This window comes from Myzus persicae, unplaced genomic scaffold, assembly GCF_001856785.1.
Source record: "Myzus persicae strain clone G006 unplaced genomic scaffold, MPER_G0061.0, whole genome shotgun sequence".
Taxonomy (NCBI): Eukaryota; Metazoa; Arthropoda; class Insecta; order Hemiptera; family Aphididae; genus Myzus; species Myzus persicae.
The window spans coordinates 27623-45449 of record NW_019100902.1 but is presented as its reverse complement, the minus strand read 5'-3'; the positions used below and the strand labels follow the sequence as shown (position 1 = coordinate 45449).

The 17827-nt window shown below is 26.6% G+C and overlaps 1 protein-coding gene across 1 annotated transcript; it reads right to left on the bottom strand.

Annotated features, from left to right (window-relative positions):
• Window positions 1-5477: 5477 nt before the first annotated feature.
• LOC111026689 (androgen-dependent TFPI-regulating protein-like) lies at window positions 5478-15041 on the bottom strand. The gene is made up of 6 exons (XM_022304820.1): window positions 14897-15041; window positions 11225-11397; window positions 10503-10646; window positions 9774-9991; window positions 9542-9693; window positions 5478-5973 (listed from the first exon to the last, which is right to left on the bottom strand). Exons 2-6 carry the CDS (start codon window positions 11387-11389, stop codon window positions 5924-5926), a joined length of 729 nt encoding a protein of 242 aa, XP_022160512.1. The 5' UTR covers window positions 11390-11397; window positions 14897-15041; the 3' UTR covers window positions 5478-5923.
• Window positions 15042-17827: the final 2786 nt, after the last annotated feature.

Below are 17827 nucleotides of genomic sequence, written 5' to 3'. Positions count from 1 at the left end.
TTTATTATATCAAAATTAGTAAAGTAAAATATATTTGTTTATAAAATAAAGGCATTTGTTAATATTAACAAATATTTGTTATTTGTTATATGTGTGAGTTTTAAATTTTGTTGATTAAATAACCCGCGACAACATAAGCCATTGAGTAATTTTTAGTAAGCTTTTTTAACTGTGGGAGCGAGTATTGTCGGTTTGGAACATGTGCATGTGTGGCAAAGATTTGCCACTAAGAACCTTGGTGGTCACCCATCCGGAAACTAGCGACGCCAGACGGTGCTGGCAATCAGAACAAATTTGTGACTAAAACTAGACAGCACGCCACACCGCCCAATAGTTTTCAATTTAATTGTGAATAATAACAATAAATTAACAAACGTATTTTTAATTATTATGATATTTTATTGACTGCAACAAATCGTGTGGCATTGAGTAGAACGTAAAAAATGTACATAGGTATATACTAGATACTACCTACTATACCTGTATAATAGTTCAATATTTACTTATTTAATTGCGCAGTTAAATAATTACAGTCTTCAGTTAAACGAACTACCAATAGATTAATTTCTATATAAAAAATGTGCAAATTGTATTTATTTTTTTTTATCGCGCGTTATGTGTGTATCAATAATATATTATGAACATTCACAAGCATAATGTTCTCTCCTCTTTCACTTATCGGTACCTATATGGGCTGTACTGCTATAGGTAATAGGTGTTATAATATTGTAGGGTAATACAAAGTGTGTCCACTACAAAGTTCAAATATAAATATTATAATTTATAATATTATATTTAGTATCGTCAATATAATATATACTATTATATAAATATTAACTTTAAATCGTAATTGAATATAATAATATGATAATATGAATTACACTGATAGTGCCTATATTGAGCGTAGTTAATTTGCCCCAAAATCGACCCAAAATATATATAACATATTGTATAACCTTCACCGACCTTTTTTGAAATGCATTTTCAAGTATAGATATTGCGTAATTTTTGTCATCTCAGGTAGTAAGTGTTTACACCATAGTTAAAGTCGATTATTCTTTCGATAGTACTTACTTACTAGTTTGGATAATAAAGTATAGTTCATATTTTATACATTGATAGGTATAATATGAAAAGCTAAAGACACAGAATATTCCGTTTTAGATTCTGAACGATTATTTCATTTAACTACTAACATCGATCTACGGTACGTCAATGTTGACTTAAAAATCTACCTTATAATAATAATATATTAATGTATGAAATACATATTATATAATATCATAATAATTTCATTATTTTAAACAAAAATATCATTTTGAAACGTTTAATGATTTTAAATTATTTGTATTTTTAATTTAGATTTGGATGTACAATATTTTTATGATTTTATCGCAAATCACGATTCTGTTGAACTTAACTCTCTTCACACAAGCTGAGCTTACAGAGATTATTGTAACTATATATTATAATACCTGTAATCAATAGATATAAGTACCAATTCATTTTTGTGCTATAAATAAAGTCTTATTATCAAAAACAAAGTTAGTCAGTTATAAGAATATAAATAAAAACAATTTTACGTATACAATTAAAAAAAACAAATTTATATTACATTGGTTGAAGTGTAATTTTTATGTTTCTCGGTTAAAAGAAGACCGATTGTAAATGATTACCAGATGAGGCGGCATAGATTAGAAATCCCTATAAAATTGTTATTATAAATCGAGTCCGTCGAGTCTCGATGTCGACAAAAATACCGATGAATAATTGAGAAGGTACTTATTATAAACTTATTTTGGTGTAAATTATAAGGCTATCTGTGTAATTGGCTAACTGTTGTGTTGCAAATTACAAACTCGCCCTATATTTATACAGTTATATTGTTGTCTGTTTGTAATAGGTTACCATCATAAACAAAAACATTTGCATTTGTTTACATCACCTATTTGAATTCAACATTTTTTTAAAAAACAAAACAAATTCCTAGGTAGGTACGTTTGTTCTTTTTTTAAAACGCGAATTATTGACATCATATAATTAATTTTAAGTGCGCATAGAGGTATTTGACCATGAGTTATAAATTAAAAAATTGAAATCCGTAAACAATATACAAAGATAAATTAAATTTTTTTATCGATAGTGTTATATGACTTGTTGTTTACACAGTAGCAGGTATATACGTAATTACTGCAGGTCTTAAACTTTTCCATTTTAATGTTCCATAATTATGTAATTGCTAATTAGTAATTATTTACGTATGTAACGATACTAGTGGTATCGTTTTCCAAGAAACGATAGTTCTAATATACATCTCACCTTATTCAAGGAAACTTTGGGAAACAAAAAATATCTCAGTATCCTATAAAAATATTTTTTCTTCTTATTTTTTTGTTTTTGAATGATGTAGGAATAAAAAGCTCTTTAGAGTTTTACTCAATGTCCCAAATAAATTTCTCCCACAAATATTACAGTTTACCACTTGCAGAGAACAGCTCTTCTCAACTTTCGAGTATTTTCCTAGCAGCTCTGATAAAACTCAGATATTATAAACAATTTGAAAATGAATTTTGTGTTTAAGACTTTAAATGGGTAAAATAAATATTCTTGAAAAAAAGAAGAAATTAAAATCACTACTAAAAACTGTGAATTTCATGTATATTTATTTTATCGTAGGACGACTTATATTAGGTGTAAATTTAAGTTAAAAATATACTAAACTTGATTTTAACAATTCATTTTCAGCCCAATCACTATTGTCGTTTTAGCGTAATCAATAAATCTGAAGGAAAAGAACATCAATTTATGCGGACAACTGATGACTATATTATTGTATCAAGTGCCTAAAAGTTTGGTACTTTGTTTTTGTATTGTCTCTTGAGTTTAGTTATAAGATAAAAAGTGTTCAAAATTCCAAAAACTAAACCGTCAGTTTCGTCTCGCTTGCATACATAACAAAAAAAATGGGTCCTTTTTTATTTTTTGATGGCATTATTATTGTGTTGAGGAGGCATTTATAAGAGAATTTTTTTTTGATCGTTTTTAGGACACTTTAATCCAGAGCCTATATAGGCTCATTCCTCATTATAGTAACAATTAATATGTAACGATAACGACAAATCATAGATGGATGACTAACGACACTATTATATAATTCCGACTATCGTTGCCCGTTCGTATTGGTTTACGCGTAGTAACCTAAATAATGTTTTTAATATATTTTAAATAGAAAATTGTGAGTAACTTGTTTTGCGGGATTATCGGAATAGAAATATTAGTGGAATTAGTTGTTGTTATGAAAACAGAACTGTCAAACTGGACGTCATATTTTTTTATTTAAAAACTACCAACCAAATTTCCAACTTTTCCGGTGAATTTTCCAAAAATGTTCTTTCATACAAATCTTGTTCTGACAGTAATTTCTATCACAGCAAAAGAAACACAATTTGTTGTGTGATGATCGTTCATACATGCGGCAATCGGTTATTTTATTTATATTTAGACTTTTAAGTAAACAAACTAAACAAGACATTGCATGTTCTTAATTATTATTTTGAACTGAGACAGTGGTGTTTTCGAGGGTATACACCCCCGTACGTATACCCTCTCATACGTCGTATAACCATTTACCATTCACCATTTGGTGAAAATATTAATTTAAAGTTCATTACATACAATCATAAAATAAATACTATCAAACAAGGGAAACTCCTTAAATTAGCTTCGTCATTGCGACTAAAAAGCGTCAATAAGGGTCCAATCTCAGACAATCGAATTTTTTCAGCCGGTTACCGTGTTCCTCCAGGCGCAGTAAATATTCCCGGAGAACTGGGTGAACTAGGCGAACTGACGGGCTGGAGAAAAAACGTCACTGTCTGTTTACCAAACATATCTCTATACATAAAAAAAACAGACGGCAGACGCTGAACTGCAAAATGCCCAAATCCGGTCGTCTGTTTGAACTCTAAGGTTTCTATGGTAATAAACTAATAAATAATAATCAACTTGTTTTATCTATGAATAATTATAGTTAATTTCATTAGAAAATTTTATTTTTTATTTTTCTATTACAAACTTAATATTTGACCTCGATAAGCCTTTTTTTCATACCCTTTTAAAAGCACGATTTTTTGTATGTAATCATAATAAATAAATGAACATGTTTTCTCCACAATTACTTTTCTTACAATCAGGCCAAAATACTATTATATGGTATTATTGTACATTTGTACTCATAGTTAATTATTATCATATTATATATTTTTATTATTTTGAGAATGTTTAAGCTGTATTCTGGCCAGATAAATTATTATTTCTATTTATTATTTTATGATTCATTTCGGACACAATTCGTCGCGTTTATTGTGTGTGATGTTTTAATTATTTATTGAAACATATTTTAATGAACTTGAATAGTTTATACTGCATTAATCCATTAATCTTTACAAACGATGAGTGTTCTTCTACAAAGTTTGGGCATGCATAAATTTGTAGCACCTAAAACATTTTAGGAAAATATACATTTTTATGTATTGCCCCCAACAAATTTCTGGTATACATTTCCATGTGGTAAATTACGTCCAGTAGAGACAATAATTAATTATAATTTATGAGTAATATAAGTTTTGAGAAAACCATTCAACTTTACCCGGAGGAGGTTACCGATTGATAATAATGGAATATTTTCAACATCTTTATAAAGGAGGATCAAAGTGACCCTTTTCCATCAAATGAAAACAAATATTTGATAAAAAAAATGTTTAATGGGTGGCTTAAAGTCGCCGAATATTTAGAATAAAAACCAAACTTGGTTCAACACTGCAGGTCATTGCGGTGACATATTAATGTATTAATTATACTTTATATCTGTATTATATGTAGTTATTCTTCAAAATATATTTATTAATTCAAAACTATAGTTGAGTAAAAATGTAAGTATGGATTATTTTTTTGATACATAATTAATATATTTATGTTTCATCAACTCAGAAACGTATCAAATATGTTTGCAATTTTAAAACATATTAGAGTTCTACACTCAAATAAAATCTCCGGAAATCCATCTATAAGCGATTTATCGTTTAATTCAATTTTATCATCCATACCTACTCAATGACAAATCGCGCAACAAGACTCTTCTATACTACGGAGAACGGTTAAGTACTTTAGTACTTTCCAGCTTACTTTATAGGTAGGATACTTAGACAGCAATATTTAGGTTTAATAGTAGGTATGTAACACCATTAAAAATTAATCAGGTTTAAAGTATCTTGCCTTTCTTTTCATCTAAAAAAAATAAATAGTATGAATCCTGAATTAGTAAAAAACTTATTAATACTTAAATTATCAAATACATATTTTTAATGATTTATTATTAATAGTTGACCAAGTAGTTGTAATTGGCTAAACAATTAACTATATGGGTATATAATACTAATTATGTTAATTTCGTTAGGTATAAAGTTATATCTTAAAAATTTAAAACATAATATTTTTCTATAATTATTATAAAAACTAAACATTTAGGGTGTTTCAATTATGTACAACTATTCTAATACTGTTAAAAGTTTAATATTCAGTATGTTACTATAAACACAACTAAAAATACAATTATTTCATACTGTATTTAAATTCTGGAATAACTGTAACAAAATAATGAAAACATTTAGATACACGAATAACAAATAAGTCAAATAAGTATAAAAATAACATTATATACATTTAAAATAGTAGGTATGTAATATATTATGTAGGTATATTAACAAAATAAAAAATAAATTATTAACACCATTAATATTTATCATAACATGACATTGAATCATAATGTGTAAACTATATATGCATAGTTATAAACATTTTATTAAATTATAATATTTTTTTTTGAAAAAATTCAAGACATCATATTTTGTACTATATATTTGTATTAGGATGATTTCTTAACAGGTTTTCGGTGTCGTTTCTTTTCTTCTTTTCCTGAAAATGTTAAATTTTTAATTAAAATTAATTATATATTACAAATTGTTTACTTTAACAATTCAACTATTATTTAAATTACACAATTTTTGAACCTTGCTTTTAATCCATGGGAACAAATGCATAATTTACAACGTTTTTATCTGTTTATTTAAATTTAAAAAAAAACATGGGTTGGAAATTATCGTGATTTTACAATATTGTTAATTTAAATCTCTGTTTCTCAAAAAAATTTATCTACATGCCTAAAACAGTTTAAACTTCGTTCAATTTTTCCTAAACATATAAAGTACCTATAAAGCTAAACCGAAATTCTTACCTACTAATTGGGTACTATTTAACATACTTATCCATATATATAAAATATAAATATATACCTATAGATAGGTTTGAAAAATAATCAAAAGTAGACTCATTAATTACTTAGAAAAATATAAACTACTGTCTAAAAATCAATATGGTTTTAGACCTGGCTTAGGGACAGCAAATGCACTTTATAGCGCCACGAGACACGTATATAATGCCGTTGATCATGGTAAAAAAAACCTTGGCAGTTTTCTTAGACCTAAGGCATTTGACATGGTTAATCACGAAGAACTAATAAAGACTCTACCTAGTTTTGGCATAAAAACAACTAGTTTAAATTTGTTTGGAAATTATCTAAAAGATAGGCAACAAATAGTTAAAATAAACAAAACATTAGGTCAAAAAAGGAAAATCATTTGCGGAGTTCCACAAAGTAGTGTTCTTGGTCCTTTTTTTTCATTTTATATATTAACTGTATATGTAATATAAATTTAGATGGTAAAGTTGTAACACATGCAGATGACACTTGTCTACTCTTCACAGATAGCTCGTGACCTTCGTGCAACTTAAGGCTCAAAAAATTAGTAAATCTTTTTAACTCAAAGAAATTATCTTTGAATATAAAAAAAACCTATTTTATGTCTTTCAGTATTTACAATTCGGTTATTCCTTTTCAGGAACTAACAGTACATTGTTGTAAAAACGTCGCTGAATGTAATGCTGATACGTGTAAAAAAATTTCAAGGGTCCAGTCTACCAATCTAGGTATAACATTTGACAGTAACTTTAAGTGGAATTTACATATAAATAATATAGTAATGAGGCTACGTTCTTCACTCCACAAATTTTATAAACTAAAAAATATCTTGCCTGTAAATATATTACGCAATATATATTTAGCTCTATATCAATCAGTGTTCCAATATGGATGTTTAGTGTGAGGTGGACTGTCTGAAATTTATTTAAAGCCATTACAACTTCAACAAAACAAAATGATAAGAATCTGTTTAGATACAAAAAACTATGGTAGGCTCAACGAATCAAAATTATAAAGAGTTTAAGGTTTTGCCTATTAGATCGGTTTACAAAAAACTGTGATATTTTAGTTAGATACTAACAGAAAAACATGGTTCAATACAGAGTTATACAAAAATAAAAGACAACGCAGGGCATTAGATGCATTAGTAAATTATGTAAAAACAACGTGTGGTCAAAAATTCATATACTACTTTGGGCCTACTACTTTCAATTCATTGGATTATGATATAAAACAGAAATTATAATACTATACAAACAAAAATCAAAAAAAAAAATTAATTAATGAATGGTTATGGTGCAATTTACCTTAAATCAAGTTCTTTTTATATTTTAAGCTATGTAAATAATTTTAATCTATATTTGTTTTATTCGTGTATGTTTGAATATAATGTTATTTTATAGTTTTGTTTTTATCATGTATAATTTCTAAAAAAAAATATATTATATTGATATTTGTTTTTTTAGTTTTATATGTATTTAAAATTTTAATTTAGTATAATTTCCTTTATTAATAATTATATTACATAATTTAATAACTCTCTATCTCCAACTCAAGCTTTGCTTAAAGGAGATAGATAATCGAAAATGTTATCTATAAAAATTTCTTTTCGATCAAAAAAAAAAAAATACCGAAGTCAGCGGTTTGTTGGCCGTAATTGGTAGATCCGAGGGTGTCAGTAATTACATTGTTTTTCGATATCAAATAATATTGAGGGCCATGATTTTGATTTTACTATATAATTTTACTCTAAGACCTAAATTGATTGATTTAATCTTCATATCCGGAAATTGTTCAATTTTTTAGGTAGGTATTTAAAATTTCATAAATGATCAAGTCAATTAAATCGACGAGTGGATATTATAGAAAGTAATATAATAAAAATCTCTAAAACTAGGTTTAAGGCTAAAAATATTTGAGTTTATTCAAACATTTTTGTGCAAAATATTATATTTAAAGATTTAATATAAATTGTAAACGTCCTCTATTGCTACCGGTGGTGATATTTTTGGCAATTGCAAATTCTCACTGGGGTAGGTACACACAGGGGGAAGGAAGTTTTCGGTGTTATTGGTATTTTTTATGCTATACTTATAAAAATGAATTCAATAAAAAATATTTTGATTTAGTATAATATATTTAATTATCATTTTTTAATGTATATTCCCCTCCATTAAAAATATCTGTGTATGCCACCGAAAGTTCTTATATTATTTTACACAACTGTACCATTCGGTATACTTTTGAAGTCTAAAAAAGTGTAAATATGTCCTAGTTCATTGTATTGGATCAGGTATTGATTACCAAGAGGCAAAAACTATGATTATTACATACAAAATAATTTATTCATAGTTATTGCAAAATCAAATAACTGATAGGTAATTAATTAAATATCATACACATATGTTATTTAAAATATGTATAGTGTAATTGTAATTTTTGATAAGATTAAAATGTTATCATAAATATATAGGTTACCATACTAGTTATCACGCAAAATACTTCAGTTCATTATAATTATTAATTATTTCAAGAAATATCTTATACAGGAATGTTCAGTACAAAATATTTATACTCAGCATATATTAATACATAATAAATTATAATATATCTTATTGCATTGAGTAATCACTGACAGTAGTTATGGTAAATTACATAATATTAATAAAACATACAGATTACTATAATACATTGTATGATATTATTATATAATCATCCTGGTCAATTTTTGTTTTCGAAAAAAAAGTTTTTACACAACTTCAAGAAGGTAGGTATTGTATCCATCATGATGATATTAAGTATTTTACTTGTTTTAATTACAATGTAGGTATATTTCTGATTTCTGAAGAAAAATATGTTTACAAATATTTGGTTAAAAGCTTTCTTTAAAAAAAAATATGTATTAAGCCGGGTCGCATGAACAATCACTGAACATTTAATGAATCGATAGTGAGCTAATGTACCACATTAAACATGATTTAGTGGCTCATTATTGATCCATTTAATTGTTATTAAACCATTAAATTAAAACATTTTTCATGCAACCTGGCATAAGCATTTAAAATTTGTAATTATTGGCGATCAGAAAAATGATGCACTGATTCACACCTCTTATATACATAGGGAAACAATTTTTGTGTTATTTTTATAGTAAAAATCGAATTACGAATTCAATGAATTAACGGTTAGATTTGTTAAAGGTTTACATTTTGTATTTGTACTTACCCCAGTACATGTTTTGGATGAATATACCGACGAATAAAAACGACATTAGTTTTAAAAATAAAACAATCATAATACCCAATGAAATCGGAAAGCTAAACAGGCCGAACAAGGGGTATACCCAACGTCCTTTTTCCACGTACGTTCCCAAAAAACTAAAAATCAAATTAAATGCACAAATTTATATTTTTTAACTTTTTTAACTCCTCCGCCGTGATAGCTTTAATATACTTACACGAGTCCGTAGCAAATTCCGAATCCCAAAAATATTGTCATTGAAGCTGTCACCGAAGGGAACTTATGTCTGGTAGTACATAATTCAGCCAACAAGAGTGGTAAAATAGTTGTGTGCATTCCATGATTTTGCCAATACGGTATGTAACTATCAACTATTTTTGGGTAGATAACTTCACGATCGTAAGCATACATTACCCAAAATGTGACACACACGAACTAAAACATAAACATATTTATTATACATTATAATAACAATATATTCTATAAGCTAATTTACTTCAATTTTTTTAAATAATTGTATTTGATGTTTCTCATTGTATGACAATTAAGAGGACGCCTGCAAACGCTCTCTTTCATTAATTTAAATAATTATTTATTATAACTATATGACTGAGAATATATTATATAGATCAGAGATGTAAGTACACATTTATATGTTTTGTAGTTTGTACTAAAATTTATAAATAGAATGTAAAAAGTAAAATGTGGCTAATAAAATATGATAATCATAATTCAACATAATGATTTTATCATAAAATGATGCACAATACGGTCATCAATGTCGTAATGACACCATGTTGAAATTACCCAATCAAATAATTAATTACTACATTAGGGTTACCTACAAATAGGTAGGTACTAGTTTTACATTATATTTTGTTTATGTTTATAAGACATAGATATTTTAAATTGAATAAACTAAATAAATCTAAAAAATAAAACTTACAATTCCAGTTGGCAGTAATATCGATGAAAAACTCAACGAGAGTATAGTTTGAAATTTCGAACCTAATTTCAACCAGTTGGGACCGTTCAATATTTTCATTACATCATGAAACAGACAGCCGCCAAAGAACAACGTCTGAATAAACTGAAAGTTTTAAACATTATTACAACTCATATTTATAGACGCATACACCTATATTATACTGAGAGTATATCTTATATAGACTAGGGGTTGGTAACCTGTAGCTCTTTAGGATCATCGAGATTTTTTTTATTTATATACAATTTTAATAACAAAATTATCACTTTTCTTCAAATTATATTCAGAAATCAGAATACATACGTTCTTTATAATGCGAATTATACATTAGGAATATTATAAACATCAAATAAATAATAATAATAATAATACTTCTTTAATATAAGACTTGAATTGTCCTTTATATAATATAGGTTATAACACCAATAATGATAAGTATAGAGAAAAATGACGATTAGAAAAAAAGCCAATGAGACTCATTGAACATCACGGTTTTGTAAATTTTTAGAAAAATGCGAAAAGGTTATCTTTCCTACGAAAAGGTTGCCAACTCTAACTATGGACTATAGTTATAGCGTCAATATAAATGAGTAATACTAAATTATATTATAAATTATTATAAAAATTTTGACAACAATACCAAATATTTAATACACATAAGTCAAAACTATAAATGTATTTACTAGATTCCAATTGGTGAGAAACCTAGATCCCATTTCATGAATGTCTCGGTACCTAGGATCCCAGTCGCTCTCTTTTTGACCACTGCCATTAGCTAAAAAGTTGTTCCAAAAGAAAACATACCACAAACACGCTCCTGCATGCAACAGTATTGGATAAACGGACATTTCAACACCTAAATATAGATATCAACACAATTAGTAATGTAGTAGTTTAAGCGACACAAATGTATATTATTTCTCCAACAATCAATCAAATTGTAACAAAATTAGACGTACGTACAACCTTTTTCTATTTATTTATTATTTTTTTTACGTCCTTCATCATAAATTATTAAAAAGTATAAAATGTTTTAAAAAATATTGATTCGTCATCTCTACACTTGATTTTGACTTAATATGTACAACGTTGTAAAAATAATTAAAAATATAACATCGATTGTTTATGACTTTTTAAAAATAAAGTTACTATTATATTCTCTATAGATATTTTAAATGAACTTCAACGATTTCTTAAACACCTATAATTAATGTATTTACCTATATTTAATAACTGTCGGATAATACATTTTCATTTATATAGATAAAACACCAATGAGTTTACATATTTTTCATAGCCAATTTTATATCTTAATGCATTTCTAATAGTTTGTGTAGAAAAATTATGTAAGTAATTAAAAAAGATAAACACATTTTTAAAAACATATAAATTTGTTGAGACAATTAATGGCAATTTATTCTGTTAGAGATAAAAGAATATTACCCTCTATAACATTATTATAATTAAAATATTATAATATGTATGTGCCGATTTACCATACAATATGGAGGTATACATACATACAATATATCGATTTGTGTACGAAATATGTAAATATTATAAATTTATAACAAATTGAGGCCATGCGGAAAAGGCATTGATCTCTAACAATATTTTGGTTTCATCATGCGTACCTATAAACTTGTTTACTGGGTATAATTATATGTACATCGAGTAGATATTCGTTTGACCTTTGATATTGAAATAATTAACTGAATTCATTTAATTTCTTCGCTTGATAATAAGGCAGTAAGACACCTACCTACCTTTTTATTTCATTTTATAATTAATTGCGAATCTATAGTTTTCTTAATTACTAGATAATAAATATAATATGGACAATTGGATTTGTAACTATCTTATATTGGTAGCAGGTATTTATTCAATTTGTTGGATACTAAAATTATTCTAATAAACAATAATAAATAATAATGCATATTATTCAATGTTTCATTTATATTTTGACACATTTATGTGTGAAATGATACTATGATAGAATAGTGTATTTAATATATAAAATGTTTTCAAAACAATGAACATGATTAATTTAAACGCATAATTGTAATTATACTGATAATATCATAGTTCATAATGTTTATACGTGTGATCGTGATTTAACATTTATTTCATATATTTTGATATTTTTAATTACTTTATTTAGGTAACTGTTATACCTAATTTTAAATCTTCTAGTAGAAGTTTGTGGTTCAAATCATCACGTATTAATTTTGAGAAGACTCATATACTAGTAAACATTTTTCTCACAAGGTCACGTTAAACCTGCCAACGAGACGGAAAATTGCAGTAAAGCATTATTATAACACGTAACATTTAAATTATGTTTAAATTCATGAAGAATTAATATAAATATACTTTCAATTTTAATGGCACGTGAAGGGGGAATTCAATTCTTCAGGTCAATAACTATAGTCAACACAGGAATACAATACAATAACGAATGAATGAGTTTATTTAACTATCAATAGTACATTACAATAATTAATGTAAGCAATCGTATTTTAATATATCTATACACTATACCTAATAGCATTGTGTCAACACGAGAATAACTTAAAACTAAAATGAGTTTCCTATTAAACCCTAACATGTTTTTATGTAAATATTAGGTGGCAAGTCAGTTTAAATACACTATATAGATTGCGGGTATATTAATTAAGAACCTACGCGTATTCCTAATGAATTTATTATTCATTTACATAAAATTGCCAATAGGTGTATAAATATTTTAATTTATTTCAACGATAAATAGTTAATTTAAAGTGTTAATTTTAGTAACAAACGCGGGTAGTGCAATGATACGAACAACAATTTTGATTAGGCGTGTTATTATAAATTAACTATCATACAAGAGAATATTATTACTTAAAATTATATAAGTGACCATTTCAATTCAATACTTGATTCATAAAATGTACCATAAAAAATCAGTGCCAATAATATATCTTTTGCGAATAATTATTTAATTTTAAATATTGCGTACATCGTTATTGTAGTATATTATAGTAACTGGTAATTATTATTATGTTATGACAATATGACATTGATTATATAACAAATATGTAGTAATGTATTTTGTATATAAAGTCTACATAATTATACGTATATATATATATTAAGTATTTAAGTGTCTACACTTAACAGTCATTGTCTGCAATTTGGTTATTTATTCAAATTCTATGATTTGGGTTAACATTCATCACAAAGCTATCTTTAAGAAGAAGACTTTTTACAAGCCACATTCAACACAAATTTTTTATTTTATTTCAAATAATGTTACAAAATAATTTGTAAAAAAGCCTAAAATTGTTTTATTTTTTAAGTTTGGGATGTAGTTTGAGACTAAAGTTTGGGCATGATCATTATTCTCGTTGAGTGTATTTTTGTGGACAAAATGGCATTAGCACCGGGTTCCTTAATACATTTTATTAAAAAGTAATCAATATTTCAAATGCGTATGTTTAGGTTTATTTACCTACCAAGTACCAACTAAAGGTCAATTTTTATTTTATCAATATTTAAATCTTCTACCAAATGTACACAACTATGTCGCGCAATGGAAAATAGAATAAAATATATACTGAGAGCAGCTCAGTCCATACATTTACCGTGGACAATTATCCTACAAAAACAAGAGTCAAGACTAGGTACTCGAACGATGGCAACGTGTTCAGTTAATATATTTGAGGGTTCAATGAACTTAATCAATACTCTGGATTATAATATATATTGAAGTTAGTATGCACAATTAATTTAAGTATTTTATTTTCTTAGAAAAACTTACATGATGGTTATTAATTTATGACGAACAAATTAATCGCTGCTGTAAAGTTTGGTGGTTTAACATAGTACGCTCAATATTTGTTATATTTACTCATACATACATTGTATTTATTTAATGAATTATTAGTTGAAAATAAAATGACCCATAAGTATTATCCACTAGTATAACTATATTAACTTAAAGTATTTTTATTTGTATGAACCGGTGAAAAGTAAATAGGTTAACTTAAATGCGGTTATATTCGTTTTAGGTATCGTCTTCAACAGTCAGCGCTGACGGATATCTATTGAATGAATAATAATTAGAAATCTAAACCTTGAAGATTTTATAATATACTTTTACCATACATAATATTTCGTTCGGTGTACAATTTAATAATATAATATATCTAATATTCTAATCATCGAAATATTTTTTATTTATTATCATTATCACTTTCGCGCGTATGTTATAGGTACCTACTTATATATTGTAATAATACGTCTCGTACACACTATCAATAACGAAATAACAATAACAACATCAATATTAATAATAATAAAATATTAAATACCTGCAAGTGTCTCGTCGTCGTCGTTGTCGATGCCGAGTAAATTTATACCACACAATATTATTATTGTAGGCAGGTGTCGGTGAACCGTGTTCGCGGTTGTGCGAGTGATCGTACGTCACTGCCGCCGCAGTGCAAACGTACTCAGAAGCAGATCACGATTTACAGCCGCTTTTCTCGCGGTCCGTAGAAATATGAGCAGTGGGGACAGACCTGTTTGTTGTGTTGTGTGTGTGTGTGTGTGTGTGTGTGTGTGTGTGTGTTTGTGTTTTTCTTTTAATCCACGTCCGTTGATGTTTTATTCCGATTTAAACGCATATGCGTTAGCTCGTAGAATCGCACACTTGATGTTCCTACCGCCGGCTACTTGTTGCTCGTTTGTACATGATATTATAACGAAACAATATTTGAAGGTTGTGTAAATATAATATTTTAAGAAAAACAAAATATTTAAAAAAATTAAAAACCTAATCGGGATGTAGGCACATGATAATAATATATCCGGGTAGTTAAATATTTTTAATATGTTTATTTAATATTATGCTACATAAATGCATAATAGTGTGTAATAGTCTTATATAGTTATGATGATTTATTATATATATTATGTGTTGTGGGTAAGTTTAATGTTAGAAAATTAATATAGTAAAATGTCGGTACTAGGTAGTCAGACCATAAAATGTTTATTATAATGACGGGAAAATATCAAACACAATAATACGATATTAAAACGAAACACAAGAAAATCATTTACCAGAGTAACTTACGAAATCCTAGGACCCCAAACAGAAGTAACCAATAAACTATTGACATACCATAGTATTAAGCTTTTTGAATTACATACACCAACCAGTTGTCCAGCCCATGGACTAGCTGTCCATATAGCATTATATATTCAAAGAATTAGAAATTGTAATTTAAAAATGTGAGCAAGTGGGTACCACTCTGAAGTAGTGTAGTTTTCGAGTATGACGTTGTAATGGATGTATTAATTTAAAATCAATGATTGAACCAATAAGTATCCATGCTATTCCCACTATTTTAATATTGTTTATTATAAAAATATCAAAATGTGTGTGTGTGTTTTTGTCAAATTTATTATTAATTATGTTCATAAAAATGTATCAAAATGAATAAAACTTGACCATAAATATAAATATTTTAGATTTTAGATTCTGAGTGTAGAGAATGAATGTACCTATTGCATTTACAATGTTGTGTTTTTTTCTGTCTGTCATCAACATCTAATTGTCTATCAATCTAATTGGTACATTCAAAATTAATATTTTCCAGTCAACTAAGAAAGCGATAGGGAAAAACAAAAAAAAAGTGAAAAAATCAATTTTATATTTTTGGTGTAACTAATCACTGATCGACACTTGAAATTTTTACCAAATATTTAAATTTGGATTTTCTACACATAGCATTATTTTTGAAATAAAAAATTATAAAAAAATTGTATTTTAAGTACTAATAATTTTTAATCCATAACAGTTTGCCTTTTAATATGCTAAAATTATTAGGCCTTACCGATATTACTATTTACATACTTATCTATAAAATATAATCGTACTACAATACAATGATATCTATTAAAATACACATATTTTAATACATTTTAGCTTCGCCATTAGAATTTTACCTATTCGTATTTAAATTAGTACCTAAATAACATCATTGTTTATATAAATAGAAAACGAAGCTATATATTTGTAAACTAAAAATTGGTTAATATATTAAATGAGATGCTGAATATATTTGGTTTTATTTGTAAGTTTCTCATTATTATAATAAAATATATTTGGCAACTCAAGTAAATGGTGAACATCACGATATTCGTCATTTTTAAATTAAAAATGTCACTAATTAATAATATTGATAATAATTTATTAGCTTGTCATATAATAATATACAATATAGGGTTGTATATAAAATGTTTAACTAGGTTATTCTAAAACACATGAAAATTATATGGAATATAAACACCTTAAATGTGCTAAAAGGATGTGACCGAATTTAATACCTATAATATTACGTATTCGACTAAATTATATAGTATGTAATGTTATTTAATTATACTGAAAAGAACCTAATAATCATGAATATTAAACAAACAGTTCTATTTGTACGATATTATTATATATAATATGGGACGTTTTTACTCCACATCGATACATTTCGATGATATTCTTCAATTCATGTGTAGTGACTAGTGGTGAGTGGTGTGTTCAATTTTTTAAGTATAATTAAGCGTTCCAAATTCCAACGTACATACTTTACAGTTTACAACGTAGATAAGGTACATATTACAAATATGAAATTATAATTTTATATTCTATACATTTTGTGTGTTTTCCAGAAGATTTATTCTCAATTTACAGTTATTATATTAATATGTTATAAAGTTTTCCTTATGTGTTTTGTGTTATTGGTATATGTCCATTAATTTTAGATTCTAAGAGGAACGATGCTACGACCTGTGTTTATTTTAGATCAAACTATACTTTATAATAAAACACGAAAAAATCAATTAAACCATCCTTAGAGGGCTCTCCTAAGGATATAATATTACCAGCATGAGTTGTCTCTCCGTCATATTACTAACACATTTTCAATAATTCATCTATAAATCTAAGCTGTACGCTTATGATGCACAGAATTAAAGATTATGTTTCATAAACATGCAGTTAAATATCTTTTTCAAGAATACCTATATTTATTATTTTGTTCATATTTCAACATTTTTAAGTTTTAATGCATATTATTTTCCAATTTTAAAGTGATTTTTTGCATATCGCACTATTTGGTATATTAAGTGAAAACATTGCGTTTTACGATCATATTTCGTTTGTACATAATGTAAATCCAAACTCTAATTATGGTCATATCGGTTCTCTGAATCGACTTTTTGGTAAAGGTAAAACTTTGATAGAT